Genomic DNA, 16804 nt, shown 5'->3' with positions numbered 1-16804 from the left:
TGCTGTTTACAGAGGCAAGGTCATGGATCTTTCAGCACTATTTAGTCAGAACATTTTGAACATGGGTGTGACATTTTAGCAGGAAAATGCCATGACTGGAAATGCAAGTGGAATCGCTCTGTCTGGCTTGCTTTAGCGGAGAGGCCTTGACACCCCAGCCCCACCACCATTTCCACCCCACACACATTTTTGTCCTTTCACGGTATTTCTTAGAACACAGGGCTGAGGATGGGTGGCATGGAAGTGACAGCTCTGACACACAGCTGAAAGCATCAGGGCCAGGGTGGCCTGTAGGACTGTTTTTCTGCTCCAGCAGAACAAGGCAACCCAGAGTGGTGACACTGACACCAACTGGGTCCAACCAAGCCAAAAGGAGCCCAGCAGGGTGATAGGAAGAGGCAGCAAAGTGGCAGAACCAATCCCCACACACATGCCCAGCGTGGTGGACTGATGGCACCACTGCCACCATCACTGCCACACAGAGGGTGCAGGGAACTGCCACTGCAGGTCCAGAGCTGCTCCAGGCAGCACCAGCAGCCCCCATTGACCATCAGAACCACTCTGGAGCCCCTCACCATCTTGTCTTTCTTCCAGGGGCCACATGTGAAACTTCACCTCTGTTGGTCAAGCCATTACTTCTTTTGTACAATTTTTTTATAGTGGTGTACTACTTTCTTTTTTTTTTTTTTTTTACTACATTGTAACTAACATTTTTAGCCTCTCATAGATTGTTTTTTCTGTTGTCCCCCTCCATTTTCATGGGGAAGGGGAGAGAAGAGGCTTTACAGGAACTATCTCAAGACAGGGACATATAAAGGAGGGAAGGCCTTAGAAAGAAGAAACAACCCTCATGCTACCTCTTTTGAAAGGAATAAAAGTGCAAGTTTCTTAATATCCAGCCACAAATTTCTGGAGTCTTGACAGCCAAGATGCACAGGAACCTGGAAACCTTGTAAGAGACTAGAGATTACTGGCTAAAAACATTTCAGATGCCTGCATGTGGGGGAAGGGGCAGATCAAGCCTTTCTCTGGTGAGGTGATACCCTGCTCTGCACACCCCACACCCCCAGACCTGTATCCAAATCCAGCAGTGGCTGCTGATCCCTGGCACACCAGAGCGAATGCTCTACACCTGTGTCTGGAGCCCTGTAACCCAGCTCCAAAATGGCCAGGTGAGTAGGAGCTCCATACGGGGGAAGGCCCCAGGAAAGTAAAAAGATATTTAACTCAGGATATGTGGCAACCACATGTCTTGACCCTACCTCCTCTTAGAATTTTTATCAGCTGAATACTACTGGAACCTGGATACCTATGCTGGTTCTTTTCTGTATCTTCTGTCATTCTCTTTTTTCTCTTAATTCTTCTAATTCCTTCCTCTCAAATTTTTAAGTAACTTAAAATCTAACAGGCTTGGAGTTTATTGAGTTGAATGGGCTAAGTTAATGCTTTATGAAACATTATATGTTGATTGAATGCTGCTTTCAGTTTTTTGCCAAAGTTCTCTGGTTTTCAAAAGTTGCCAGTGAAGGTTTTTTTTGTTGTTTTGACCTCTTGAGAATATCTCATCAGTATTTCTCCTGCTTGTTTAATTCAGAGGACTTTTAAAGTGTCTCACTGAGCAATGTTTTTGGGGTCTAACATTTTAATTGGCGCAACAAGCAGGGTATTCTTAAGGTGACATGGATATTCTCTACAATAGTAATTGCTCATTACATAATAAAGGAGAAATAAATTTTCAGCCAAAGCTGCTATTTTCTGGCAGAAAAGTAATGGAATCCCACACCAAAACTGATCTGAACTGCTCTCCGCTCAGACTTGCTAAAAGCTTATAAAGAAAGCTCATCCAACCCTAAGGAGAGATGGGGACTGAGAAAAACTAGCACCATCTGCAGTTACTTGTGGAGCAAACATGAACTTTGGTAAAAGAAAATTTAAAAAAACCCTAGTAAAGGACAAGGCCTGGTACTCATATTCATGGAGGTTCGAGGCAGAGTGACGTATGTTGCCCACTAAGTAGAGGAGCTGAATCAGTTGCAAATTGCCTCAGAGACCGACAGCCGGCCTCAGGCCGGAGCAAGAACTGAAGGCTGGGAAGAAGCTAGCCCCCAAAACCTGAGAAACCAGTTAAACCCGCTTCTCCAAAGAGCTTTAGAGATGCAATTTAACACTGCGGGTAAGGCCCGGAATCAGCTCTTTCCAGACTGCCGGAAGAGGCGGGCGGGCCGGCCTGCCACACCGCCCCCACAGCCCCTGGGAGGGCTTTGCGCGCCAAAGACAAAGCCCTCCCCTCAGCCTAAACTCCGCCCGACCCTAAAATACGTGGAGATGGGACGCCCCGAAGATGGTGTCACCTTCCTGCACTGCCTGGAGGAGAGGTTTGGCTCAGCAAAGCCAATCTTCTTCTCTCCTTCTCATCCCAACCCCTGCCCACTGATAAAGAAGGAATTCGCTTGTGAGGCGGCAGAGTGCACGGTAGTGATACTTCGCTCTGCAACAGAATTGGTTGAATTACCAATTGTCACAAAATTAGCAGTTATCACAAAGACGGTGAATTGAGAATGTTTAGACAATTTCCCTAATGAGAAGAATGAAATTAATCTTTTCGAGGAGGAAGCACATAGTGAAAAGCCCTGGCCTTTTGCCCGGGGAACAATCTGTTGCGTGAAAAGTTTGGACCCCTTGGAGGGGGGAGAACCCCTATCTATCCCCACTCCAAAACGTGCTAAAATTACTGGGTGAGTGTGGGAGGCAGCTGGCCTCCAAGCAATATATGAGAAGCAGCTGATGTCTCGTTGACCTTCTTACGCATTATTGTTATTTATTTCAAAATTTAAGGATCAGGACTCAGGCCCAAAATCCCGGGCCCACCTCCAAAAAGTGAGTTGGGAGAGGGCGGTGAATTCAAATATTCGAATATTCCTCCCTGGAAATAAAATGGGAAATAAATGGAGATTCAGCTTCCCTATAGTCTTAATGAAGCTTTGCAAACTGCTCCTGCAGTGCCTCCTTCTGGCAGCAGTGAGTATTGAGCCTTGTCTGCCTCCAGAGGCTGGAGGCCGAAATCTGCCGCTAGAAAATTTCTAACGTTTAGGAGAAAATTATTTTATCATTATGCAAGTTTGTTGTTTTGGTCTTACTAATAACCCTGAATGTTCAGTGTATCCTCACCAGTCAGGAGACTGGGTATATATCCAGACCTGGAATGAAGAGCCACTTAACCAGAAGTGGAAAGGGCTTTTTCCCTTTCTCACAAGGCTGTGAGATCAACAGCTGAAGACTGCTAAATTATGCAAGTCAAGTCAGCTCTGGACACAGGGAACTGTATTGAACAGTACAGTAAATGCAACCTCCGCTGCAGATAAAGCTGCAATGGAACAAGAAGCTCTAAAATAAAAAACATTAAATGGTTTATCTTTCTGCTCATTTCCAGAGCAGTGTCCCCAGTATGGCAGCATGGCTCTTTGTTACTTAATTAGTCAACCATCCTATCAGGACCTTGTACTTAATGACTGTAATAGCAAGTATGGCTTTGAGTGCCAAAGGAGTAAGAGAACAAGAAAGAGAGCCATGTCCTTTTCCCTAAGGACCACTCTAACGTCACACCTACAGAATGAATACTACCTGACCCTTGGAAAAGAAATTTTGGTTTATGGACTTCAGTCCAGATCTGCAGAATAGAATGTAACAGAATGTGTAGATCTGACAAAAAGACCCTATTACCTAAAACTGAAAAGGTCTCAAAAGGATGGCTGGCTACTCCAACTTAAGTTTGCCTACATGGTGCTAGGAATCCTCATCAATATAATTAAGGCACTGGATAATTTAAATAAGACAACATTTGCCAAATAAGTTTTATTAGTGATTGTCACTTTCTTTATGTCTTCTACATTTCTTTTTACATACCTTTTTTTGTTGGTTTGATTAAAGGATCACCAAAACATTCTGTGGTATAGAACGCAAAAGGATACCAAGTGGATACTTAAGAAAGGAGGTCCAAGTGGGGCTGAGTTTTCTCCTAGGGGTGTTTCTCGTTTTAAGACATTTATGTTCATATGTTTTCTATGAGTTTGTTGCAAACAGTATTTAAAAATGTTTGTATTTTCTCTCTGGTTGCCACAGTGGCTGGAGAAGATTTCTCCCTAAGTTTACCCTAGGCAAATTTTTATACCTTTTCCCATCTCCTCAGAGCAAAGCATAAAATTATTACACCAAGGCAAGTAGGTGTAGTACAGGTAGGTGATGTTTAGAGCATGATCTAAATTGCATAAAGCAATGCTATTGTGATGCCAAAATTCTGGTGGGGAGAAAGGTTCTTATGTCTCATTTTACAAGCTGAGCTTCCCATCCCCTTTCAAATCTTTTCACTGTCTAGTGCTCTGTCAACAGTGCTTCATTTCCATGATGGGACTTCTGAACTCCTTTCAAAGAAGCTTTGCCTGAAAGGGAAGAGGTCTGGTTTGCACTGCATTGCTCTGTAGGCCTTGGGAAATCACTTTGTGAGCCCTTATCCACCTACTGCCCGAAAAACGCATATGAAAGACTGAAACCCCGAAGAGAAGGCAGTTAGGGGCAAAATAATGAGAATTATTGTGGTGTTGGCACATGAGGTACCAGGTGGGCGAGGAAAAAGACCTTAAGCCACCTGTAAATAGCTTTGCTGACAATCAGAGAGGGGAAAGTGCAAAGAAAGGAAGAGGTAGAAACATCGAAGGAATGAGAGGACTATGTACAGAAGTTGAAAGTAGCAAAAAAGGGGAAAAAAATACCCTTCAAAAATATCCCTTCAGGATAAAATACTGAAAAAATAAGCAAGGCTTCTCCTGTTGCTGGATGGTGCATTGGGGGATGGTGTCAGCAGCTTCGGGTGCTCATCCCAAAGCCATCACCTGTTTTTTCTCAGCCCTGACAGGTCCAGGCAGCCTTTTTGATAGTGCTGTCCCACAGGGCACACAAACATTTAATTAGCTTGTTTTAAACAAGAAGAGACTGATGTCAAGTTTGTTGTTGGAGTGTTCTCTGGGGAACACAAAATGCGTTTTGAAGGCAGTTTGAAAACATAGTTAGTCATTGCTTGAAAAACTCCCCAGAAAGATTTGTGGTACTTCACTGAATTCTCCTACCACTGTGCAAAGATTTAATTTTAGAAGTTTAAAGGAGCTTTTAATTTTAAATTGATTAATTAGATGTCTAAGTACTTGCAAGCACATACTCTACTGCTATCAGGATCACCTGTCAGCTGGAAAATATGTCTAAAGAATCACTTTCGGAAGGGAATGCCATACATTTTAAAGCAGTTTTGTTAACTTGTTTGCTCATGTGGAAATGTGTGGCCTGAAGACGCATTAGGCTTCATTTAATTGGGGTGGGGACAAAAGACCCATGTGTTAAAGTAAAAAGGAGTGTAACAAAGGTCAGCATCACTGAATTTTGGGGCATGCTCAGGTGCCAGCCAGGACCCACACAGAAGGTGGCCTCCAATATGCTGTGTTGGTCCAAATGCCCCATCTCAATGAGCTGGACATCCCATTGTGATGTCACATATACTGTCACCTGGCAGTGAACTGTGATGTCTCAAGGGTTAGACTGTGACTTCACATCCCTTGGGGCTTTCTTTCAGGCACAGAGAGAACCTGACTTAGGCTGGCTTAGGTCTGATTTTCTGCCATGCATGTCCACAAGATTTGGAGGATGGAGCACAGGGACAGCAAGGGACCAAGGTTTCTCCATTTCATTGCAGTGTGTGAGATGCTTTGGTAGTGCCAGAGATGGGGAGCAGCTTCTCAGGACACCCTGAATTACCATGGAGAACAGACAGAGCCATGGGGACAGAGTGGAGCTGCCCCATTTGCCATGATGAGCGAGAGGGTGTCGCTTACGTGATACCTTGTGGCCATGAGTTCTGCATGGGCTGCATCCTGCGTTGGGCAGAGAAGAAACCAGAGTGCCCACTCTGCAGAAGATTGATAGAGTCTGTCAGGTTTTCTCTTCAGGAACAAAAATACCTAGAATGTGTCATCACACCCCAGGGAGAGTCACCAGAGACCAGCAGCCATGCAGAAAGATCTCTTGGCCTCCTGGATGGAAACAGCTGCCAGCGCCCTGGGGTGGGTCCTGTGCAAGGGACACTCTCCCCAGCTGAGCAGGGGCCTAGTGGGACAGAGGCCGTGGGTAGCCTGCTGCCTAAGGTCTGGGCAGAACTTTTCCAAAAAGAAGCACATGTTCTTGACCCCATGTTGCCCTGGCTGCGCCAGAGGCTGGAGGCAATATATGGGTCCCAGTGGTGGCTGGCTGTGAGAGCAGAGAACAGCATCTTGTACACCCTGTGTCTCTGTGGTCCAGATGGGGAGGTCATGGTCCAGATGCTGCAGCCTCTCCTGGAGGAATATACAGAACAGCTGGTTGCTGGCACTGTCAATTTCATTGTGGGCCAATGCAGTGAGGAGGCCCAGAGGCTGCTGCGCTCCCATGCTGCTGGGAAGGAGGACAACAGCCCTGAGGCCAGTTCCCACTCCACCAGCTCCACCAGCTCCCAGGGAGGGACTCCCAGCTGGCATCCAACCCCTGCCAGCAGCCCTGTAGGCTCTGACATGGAGCACCAACCCAGCACATCAGAAGCTGCCCTCTGTGCCCTCCACATCCTCCAGCCATCTGTGCTGATTGGTACAGAGCAGGTGCAGCCCCAGAAAGAGCAGGGGGAGGTGGTGGTAGCAAGTTCCTCTGCCCAGGGCACCAGCCATAGTCCTGCTGTGCCTTGTCAGGACTGGGAGCACTCACACAGGGAGCCCCAGCACCCCACAGAAAGGAGGGCTCCCAGCCCCCAGGACTCTCCATGGAGTACAGCTAAGCCCACAGAGAGAGAGTGGAGCTGCCCCATCTGCCATGATGCTCATGAGGATGCTGCTTATGCGATGCCCTGTGGCCACCAGTTCTGCCTGGGATGTATCATGCATTGGACAGACAGGAATCCAGCATGCCCAGTCTGCAGCAGAACGATTTTGATTGTTAAGTTTTCTGTGCGTGAAGAAGATGACTATCTACAGTGTCTTGTCACACCCTCTGGAGAGTTGCCAGAGATCTGCAGCCAGGCAGGAAGAGCTCCCAGCCGCTTGGCTGAAAACAGCCCCCATTTTCCTGTGCCATCCCTGCCATCTTCTCCACAGGGGACACTGTCTCCAGCTGAGCAGGGGGCTATGAGGCCAGAGGCTGTGGGTGGCCTCCTGCCCAAGGTGTGGGCAGAACTTTTCCAAAGTCAAAAGCATCTCCTGGACCCCATGCTGCCCTGGCTGTGTCAAAGGCTGGAAGCAATATATGGGTCCCAGTGGTGGCTGGCAAAGAATGCAGAGGGACACATCCTGCAGGCCCTATGCCTTTGTGGTCTAGATGGGAAATTGTTGTTCCAAATGCTGCAGCCTGACCTTGAGGGATATACAGCACCACTGGTCTATGGCCTTATTAAAGTCATTGTTCATGGATGCAGCATGGAGGCCCAGAGGCTCCTGCAAACCCACACTGCTGGGGAGAAGGACCACAACCCTGCAGCCAGCTCCACTAGCTCCTGGGAGCAAAATCCTGTTTCCCCTACAAGCACCCCTGAAGGCTCTGATATGGAAGACCAAGCCAGCACCTCACAGACTGCCTTCTGCAGGGATACTGAGTGTCCCTCATCTGTGTCCTTGTCTGCAGAGAAGGTGCAGGCTCAGGAGGAGCTGAGGGAGGTGGAAGAGGCAGATTTTGCCCAGGGCAGCAAATGCAGACCCTCTTCTTCCATCCAAGGCAGGAACTTCTCAGATGGGGGGTCCTGGCACCCCCGGAAGAGGAGGGCTCCTGGCACCCAGAACTCTCCCAGACCTGCAAGAGGTCACTCCAGTGGTGGCACAATCAAGCCTCCAACAAGTCTTTATTCAAAAGACAATAAATAAATTGTAATTTTCCTGATACAGTCACAGGGTGCTGCTTCTTCTCCCTTCACCTGGGGCCTGTCCCTGATCTCATGACCCTCCACAGTCCAAAGATCCACAGAGTCCCAGGGCCCTGTTGATGGTACCTTCTCCTGCAGGAAATCCTGCTGCAGCCATGACAGTGGAAGAAGTTCTGAATGAAGAGGGAGCAGGTGCATTTATGTAGGAGAATGTGCCAAATAAAGGCCGATGGTGCCTATGCACAGATGGAGAGAGCATGCTGCTCCATGCATTGCCTTTCTTTGTGGCCAAGGGGAGAGGAAGGACCCTGTAGTCCCTTGGTCAGAGGGGTTTCTGGGAAAACAGGCTGGCAGGACTGTCATGACAGGCTATATGACTGAAGGGATGGTGTCCCTTCCAGGGTACAGGGAACTGGGGCTTCTGAGCAGTTTCTCTGAATCCAAACACACTTTGTGGGGATAACCAGAGTTCTGTGACTGATCACAGCACTCAGAAGAGATTGGCTCTGGCAAAAGAAAACAGTGGCCTTGATGCTGCTTGTAAAGCTATGTTTGCATGAAGAAATGGGCTTCAAGGAAGACACTCCTTAGCTGACCCCTTGGCTGATCCTCAAAGTCAGAAAGTGTCAGGCTGATGGAGTGATTCTTCCTCCTTTCCTTACTTCCTCTCTCCCTCCCTATCTCCTCTCTCCCATCTCTTTCCCTTTTCTCTCACACTTCTTTCCTCCCTGTCTCACTTTCTCCCTCTCTTTTCCACCTTCTCTTCCCTGTCTCTCTTCTGCCTCTCTGTCTCACTGAAGAGAACAATTGATCGGACAGCACATCCCACCAAGACCAGGATCTTGGTCTTCCTGGAGTAAAAAGTAGGTTGTCCCTTGTACCTTATTCTGGAGACACAACTATAGCTCCTTCCTGTGTCTATGGGATCAGGTTCCATTGCTGGTGTTTTTGAGGACCACCAATACAACAGCTGGCCAGGAGCACCAGTTTCCAGAAGCATGGCAGACATGGAAAACAGAGAAGGACCTGGCACTGTGGGCAAGTGCCAGTGGCAGTGGATGGGAAGGTACTGTGTTTTAACCCAAGTCATCAACCAAGCACTATGCAGCCACTCTCACTCTACTACCAGGGGCAGGGGAGAAAGATCTGAAGAGTGAAAGTTACAAAACTCCTGAGTTGATGTAAAGACAGGTACAATAGGTACAGCAAAAAGTTGGACACAGAAGGAAAACAAAACAATTAATTCACTGCTTCCCATGGTCAGCAGATATCCAGCCATTGCTAGGAAAGCAGGACTGCATCATGTGTGATCCAATTTCCTTGGGAAGACAAACATGACAACTGTGGATGTCCTCCCAGTACTCCTTCCTCACTCTGCTTTACATGCTGAGCATGATGCCATTTTGCAGTTACTGCATCAGAATTCATCCATTCCATCTTTGCTTCCTCTTTTTAGTTGAGTGTTCCTCATCACCCAGAGTTGTTCTTCATGTGTAGTGCCATGCTATAATGAAATATGCTCCAGCAGAGCCTCCAAACCTGCCTTCCAGCTACTCAGAGCCTTCTCCAAACACTTCTTTAACTCAGACAGACTTGGTGCCTTAACTACTTCACTGGGAACATGTTCCCGTCCCCATCCACCCTCTACAGGTAGAAACTTCTCCAACATAAGCCTCCCCTGATACAGCTTCATGCTATTTCCTTGGTTCACTTACTGGTCACTAGGAAGAAGAGATGTGTGCCTGCCCCTCTACTTCCCCTCATGAGAAAGATGTAGACTGCTAAGGTTTCCAGTGTTTCTTCTTTTGCTTTTTCTGATTAGGAGGCCTCATTGTGTCCATCACTTTTCCTTCACAGATTGTGTCCACACTTGGAGTTCTCATCCTTTTTTTCTTTCTGTCACACTTTGTCTCACTGTATACTAGATACCCTGAAAGGCTGTATTCATCTTTGTAGTAGTCACTGAACTATGATAGTTTTGTCAAGGTCATTTTCTCTCACTAGGCTTGGATGCTTCTCAACTGTGTTCTCCATTTATCCAGCAGATTTTTCACTTTTCATCCTGCTCTTTTCTCCAGAAGTGGCCCAGTGATGTTACTTTATCAGTTTCTTGATCTGCTTATTTTGTCAGAGCAGTAGCATCTGCTGTGGTGTCCCCTCTGGCTCTACAGACCTCTCCATTCAGTAAAGGTTTTTATTCTATTTAATAGATTGCCATAAACTGTGAACAGAAGCCTGAAACCCCCTCTACAGAAGGACTAACAGTCATTTTCAACAATCTTACAAAAAGCAGAATCTCTCCAACATTTACTATGCTTAATGTCTCTTCTTTATCGCCTTTTGCCTTTTTCTTTACTGCATAATCATGATCTGATTACTTCTCTGAATGTAGTGCTCTTAGGATTCAAAGACCCAGAGCCTCTCTAGCTCTTTGTAGAGAACACAGACTCACAGCATGGTTGAGGTTAGAAGGGATCTGGCATTGGTGCAAGAGGATTAGGTCAGGGAATACTTCAGCAAATGAGAAATAATGAAGTCCATGGCCCCTGCTGGGATGCACCTATCAAATGCTGGGCGTTGCGGGAGTTGGCATATGTAACTGTGAGGCCCATCTCGGCAACCTTTGACCAATTGAAGCAACTGTAGGCACTTCCCAAAAAACTGGAGAAAGCAAGTGTCACTCCTATCTTCCAGAAGAAGAAGGTAGGTATGATCCTCTACGACACCTGTATCTAGGGTCCTCTCCTACCTTTTCCTGTTACCTTGGATGTTGCAAGCTATTCTTGCAGAATAAAGAACAGAGTTATATTCATGCACAAAGCTCTCTGGATGTGATTTGCAAGGTTTTTCAGGTGATGCAATAAACAACTTCCATTTTCTTCTATGATAGATTAAGGCATATGATTTTGGTGAAAGTTAAATGACGTTTTGACCAGTTCTGCTATAAAGGTATTTTGCTCCCCGTTGAAACTCAGTAAAGAGGGCAAAATCTTTTTGATGTATTCATCCTGAGCACAAGTAATATTTTTTGATAATGATTATGTAGAGGAATGTAAAACCTCAAAATTAGTTAGCCCAAACCCAGTATTAGGTATCTGTTATGTAAATATTGGTGTAATTTAATGCAATGATTATTCCTGATAGGTTTTTTAATCCCTATGATTTTACAGACCAAAACTATTATCATGTAACCTTTATTTAGGGGAGATATTTTCACTGTTATATTCTGTATACTTTTCTAGGTCGTTACCTCCACAGTTGCAGCATTTATGAAATATCCCATTGGCTTTATGTACACACTTCTGAAATTATTTATTTTGCTTTGAAGTGGTCACAGCTGCTGGCAAATTGAAGAGCTGGGATTATATTTGGGATATATTAGCTGTATGTCAGAGGGGAGAGAGTCATGTTTCTAGGTTTAACTTGTAAACATGAAAATAAATTTCTTCTGGTGGTAACATTCTAAGTTTTTATTGTTTTATGTGCATTAGTAAAAGACGACAAATACCTCTCATTTAAAATATTTTGGAGTTCATGCCATTACATGGGTAAATGGATGGGCATATACAAGAGAACTTCACTGTAGCTTACTTAAAAAGCTCATATATACTGTAGAAAAACTAAATAGTCCTAAAGTAACTTTCAGTTTTCAATAAACTATCTTGAACTATAAAAAACAGAGTTACAAAGAGAAATTCAGAAAAACAAAGGTAACAGTTTTACAACTTCTACACATTCATAGAGAATTAGAAACTCAAATCATATTGCTCCAAATACTGTTGTCTTGCATTTTATTTAATAGAGACTAATGAGAAGGGATGATTGTGTCAAATAAAAACTGCTCAGTTGTTCAGGTGTTTCACTTAGATACTTCCTTGTAGTTCATATCATTGTAAGAAGCGTTCTTAGAAGAATAATATAAATGAAAGGTTTTACTTGCCTTCTTATATTTCAGTGAGAAGATTATACAGGTCATACAAATAGACAAGACATTAATAATTGAAGAGAATGCAATTGAAAGATTATTTATGTATGTTTGCATTTTTTCTTTATTTATAAAGAAGAAATTTAAAAGAAAGGCAAGCTGTACACTTATCAGAGCTAGAATGAGTAACCAAGAATGCCAGGGTCTCTTCTAGATCTCTTATTCATTATTCAAAAAATACTCCACACCCTGTATTTGGCTTAAGACACAAATGTGGAATGAAGCTTGACAGTTTAGGTGACTAGGTTACCTTCCTAATAAAATAATTTTCTTTTAGTGCTTCTATTTATAAAATCTTTTCTGTTCATTGCATTTATCTTCTTTCTTTTTCTTTTTCTTTTTTTTTTCCCAATTTAGAACATTATCAGTAGCAATGTAAGAAGTAGAAAGCCTAAAAAAATTGAACCATGCTCTTTATCCTGATTAAATTATTGCTTTGGTTTCCGATTGAAAAATCACTTTCGGTCAAAGAGGAATGGGACCTCACCATTCAAACATGAAGTGACAGCAGTATCTGGAACAAGGAAAGCATACTTGATATTTCAGAAGAGTAGGAGATACAAGTTGGCAAAGATTCTTTCATCTGTGTTTTCTATGTTCAGGGGGAAATAATTTACTGCAAAAGTTAGAAAGCTTTGATTCATTCTCAATGAGAAAAAAATGTCAGCTTCTAGTAGCTAGATTTGCTAAAATAAGGCTTAGGTTCACCCCTAATTCATGCTTGGACATAAGAACAGTATAGAAACAGCAATAAAACTTTGTGGTAACTTGAATTGCAGCTGTCTACATCTATTAGCTAAATAGCACACACTTCAATAAAGATTTACTACATGCATGTAATAAAACTGGATAACTAATTGCAGTAGGTTCATCTGCTGTCCCACACAGCAAGGCAGGTAAATAGCCACCACATTTGTTGCCTTGTGTAAAAGCAAAATTTCCTTTTTGTATAGAATATACACAGTGGTGTGGTTATGTTTTGTATTTCTCAAAGATCACAAAACAGTCTTGCAGTCACTTACTTGTGTATATGGGTGTGATTCCTTCTGCTGGTTTTTTTCCCTCTCTCCTTTTTCTCCCACCCCCTTTATGTCTGTTGTGAGAGAGAAACAAGTGTGAATTCCTTTCAGATCTGGAAGGTTCTTCCACCTCTCTTTGCTGCCCTGTCTTCCTTTCCACTTCCCTGCTGTTGAAAATTCAACATTTTATACACTAAGGTTCTGTAAATTTACTTCCTGTCTGCTCCCTGTATGGGGCAACAGTGGGAGTTTTTAACATTTAAAAACTGTGGTTCATAAGAATTGTATACTTATTATACTGCAATACTATCTGCACTCAGATAAATTGGGATCCATGATATCATTTGCTGTCCATGTTTAGGCAACAGTGCATAGTTCTGAAATCATTTGAGGACAAATAAGGAGATGAGGGGATATGAAAATAATTTAATGAAGCATAATGTAACTAATTAGATATTGACTGTATAACACTGGCTATGCAATTAAGTACTTATATCTGCATCAACAATGTCTGGGGAACTGAAAACGATGTAACATATTCGTTGATGGAGACAGTAGTTGCTAAAAATCTTTTTCAATATACATGTTAAGTTGTTATTCATTCAGTTACACATCTGTGTTCTCGCTCCTCATCTGTATTCTAAATCTGACAGACATTGCCTTTCTTTCTCTCTGACCAGTTCACAATAGGGAGTAGAACTTTCTTTGCTGAAACCTTTCACAGCTGCCTTTCATCCTTCCGCTCCACGATGTCAGGAGGAATCTGAGCTCACCTTTCTGTAATCACCAGAGCTAAGGCAGCAAAGCCTTCCGTCTCTGCACCTCAACATTAGCTTTTGCTGTGAAGAAAACAGTTTCCTCTTGTATATGAGCACCACTTCTCAGGTTGTGAATGCCAGCTCCCTAACCATATAAATGTATCCTAGATTTTATAGGATGCTTTTTCCTTTTACAATGCATAAAAACTGAACTATTTTTTTCTAATTTTCTCATTTCTGTTTTGTTTGTTTGTATGATATTTTTAATAAGATACTGTAAATAAGGCTCATATGGCTGCAAAAATGTTCAACCTATACCCTCATCACACCTATGCACTGATGGCAAGATTTCTGATTGAAGGATAAAAATTGTAATCTTAATATCCAGTGAAGACAGAAATTGGGGAATTCACCATATTTGTGATCTGTATATATTAACTCTAGCTGCTTATATATTTTCTGGATTCATTCTTTAGCAGCTGATTAAATAATGATTATTATCATTAAACCCATCTTGCACTGAGCATATAGATTAATTGTGGCATAGCAGGTTTTTCACTCCTCTTTTGATGTTGTGTCCTTCCCTTACAGTATCAAGGGAACTGTCTTGCTCCAAAATCTCTTTTCAAGCTGCTTTTTACAACTACAGCATATTTAGATGGAGCTACCTTAGATGGCTTTAGATGCCTTGAAATGATATGTCAGCAAACCTACTGTTTAAGTGTAACTCTTGCACTTTGTTGTGAGGTAGTTGTTCATTCGTTGCTTTTTGGTTTTGTTTTTTTCTCAGTAGGAATACTGATACATTTTTTTGTAACCCCAAATGCCAATACTGTCTCTCCTTTTGCCTAAATAAAATCCCACAAATAGTGTATAGATATGGTGGATAAATAAATATGCTTCTAGTCACACAGCCACATAGCCAAGATTGAAGCTCTCCTGTTAGGTTTGTGTTGGGAGGAATGGGTTAAAGTTTGGAAGACTGATGAGAAGGATTGTAAATCACTCTCTAGCATGAACCATCTCTGCTTGTGTGTCTCTGCCTGCTGCTGCTTTGGGGATCCCCTCATTAGCAAGGTAAATGGAAATAAATTAATTTGTTTTGTTCTAACTGCAAGTTTGTAGCTGTTCTGGCTGGCTGCCTGTGTCAACTCATAGTTTGAAACACCACCAATAACATTTTTAAAACTTAAGTAACTTCATAGAATTAAAATCGTATCCCATCACAAGTGAGGCGTATGTCACGCTTTATAAACACATGAGTCAGGGTCCCCACGTTGCAATATTTTGAGTCCTTTATATCGTTTTTTTTTAATACACAGATTTCAGGTGTTTGTGCATGTTGAATTTTTGATGTTATTTTATTCAGTCTCAAAAATTCCTGGCACAATTTTTCTATCAGACCACATCCTTACTGGCCTGTCTAACTTAGCATCAGCAGCAAAGTTACTCATCTCAGTCTTCACTGGGTACCTTTTTTCCACAAGGTTACATTTAGAAACGTTCTGGATAGCCCAGGTCCCAGCACTGATCTCTGCAGAACTGTAGTGGGAAGTTTCCTCCATTCCAGGAGTTAACCATTAACTCATACTCCCTTCTCCCATTTCCTTCCCATCTGTTAATTATCAAACCTAAGATTGAAGTTCTTGTTTTAAGCTTAAGGTTTCTTTCAAGGCTTAAGGTCTCTTTCAAAGTAAGTCTGCTTTAGGAGACTTAGTGAGAAGATTTTTGGAAATGCCACAGACTCTATTATCTAGATCCTCCTTGCTTACTGATCCTTTTAAAGGCTTTAAAAGCTTTTCCCTGCAAAAATAAACAAAGGCAAAGCTTACAGTACATTTTAAGGATGTGTACGATGAGACAAGTCCCAGGTGATTACTGTGTATGGTATGTAATCCAAAAAACAGTGTTTAGATGTCTGGGTCACTAAGCTATGTTAATTACTCCTAATAAAAGGCTTTATGTCTTAACTAAGGCTTTACCATCTGGATTAATTAATTTTTCAAGGAATGTAATGATAACTGTGTGATAAATACATAGCTTTTGGACTGTAGGGGTTTATTATTATCTGTAGGTAATCTGTAAATATGTTACGAAAATGTGAGAAACTTCAAATATATATAAACTTTGGTATCCAAAATAATGCAAACATAAACAGGACCACTTAACTAAACATATTAATTAATTATTTCCCAGTGTCTTTAATTCTAAGTACATTTTAAGCTACCCAATATGGTACTGGTGATTATTTTTCTAAGGTCAGATATCTTTTATGCAAGATGTTAGGAAAACACTGCTATAAAACACTACTGTATTTTGGGAGATAAGCTTAGAATTTACCTTTTTAAGAACACTTTTTCTTTATTAAGGAATAACTCTTTATTCTTAACGATTTTTATTTACTTTGCATTTGTACATTCGTTTCCAGAGTCCACAATTGTTAAGTTCTGAGTACTTGAAGGTTTTATTAGAATTTATACCTTAAAAACAATCCCTGTTTGGAACTTTAAACCTGTTAAAGGAAGAGGCTGAAGCATACTGTAAACAAGTTGATAGCCCTTACTGACAATGTAACTAAAACTCCTACTACACTAATGCTGTTTTGTACTCAGCTTCAGATTTTGTGGTGAATGTAGAAAGCCCTTTGCAGAAAACAATGGTGTAGCACACTAGATTTCTCCTTCAGCTCCTTAACTGGATAAGTGATGTGAGAAGTGCTGGTTTGTCCAAACAGACTGCTCAGTGCCTTGGGTTTCCCCATCACCAGGCCGGCTGTGCACCAGGTGCTGCCCAAGCACCAGCACACACTGGGCCTGCAGCACAGCTCTGTGGAGAAGGACCTGGGTGTCCTGGTGGACAACAAGCTGTCCGTGAGCCAGCAGTGCTCCTGTAGCCAAGAAGGCTAATGGAATTCTGCAGTGCATTAGGAAAAGCATTGCCAGCAGGTTGACAGAGGTGAGCCTGCCTCTCTACTCAGTCTTGATAGGGTTACACCTGGAGTGCTGTGTCCAGTTTTGGGATCCCCAGTAGAACAGACACACGGAGCTCCTGAAGAGGGTGCACTGGAGGGCAACAAGAATGATGAGGGGACCGAAGCATCTGTTTTACCAGAAAAGGCTGAGAG

At 42.9% G+C, this 16804-nt stretch overlaps 1 protein-coding gene across 1 annotated transcript; it reads left to right on the top strand.

The window, feature by feature from the left end:
* The first annotated feature begins 902 nt into the window (after positions 1–902).
* Positions 903–7935, top strand: LOC147648335 (uncharacterized). Its single transcript, XM_086866833.1, has one exon. The coding sequence runs from the start codon at positions 5766–5768 to the stop codon at positions 7917–7919; it is 2154 nt and encodes a 717-aa protein (XP_086722959.1). The 5' UTR covers positions 903–5765; the 3' UTR covers positions 7920–7935.
* Positions 7936–16804: the final 8869 nt, after the last annotated feature.

The sequence above is a fragment of the Cyanistes caeruleus genome, chromosome Z (genome assembly GCF_971803275.1).
Source record: "Cyanistes caeruleus chromosome Z, bCyaCae1.hap1.1, whole genome shotgun sequence".
Lineage (NCBI taxonomy): Eukaryota > Metazoa > Chordata > Aves > Passeriformes > Paridae > Cyanistes > Cyanistes caeruleus.
The sequence above is the reverse complement of the archived record's forward strand: the minus strand, read 5'-3'. Positions and strand labels throughout refer to the sequence as shown.

What these genes read in the sequence shown, in the direction of transcription:
- LOC147648335 (XM_086866833.1), top strand. Translation starts at nt 5,766, where the DNA reads ATGGGGAGCAGCTTCTCAGGACACCCTGAATTACCATGGAGAACAGAC.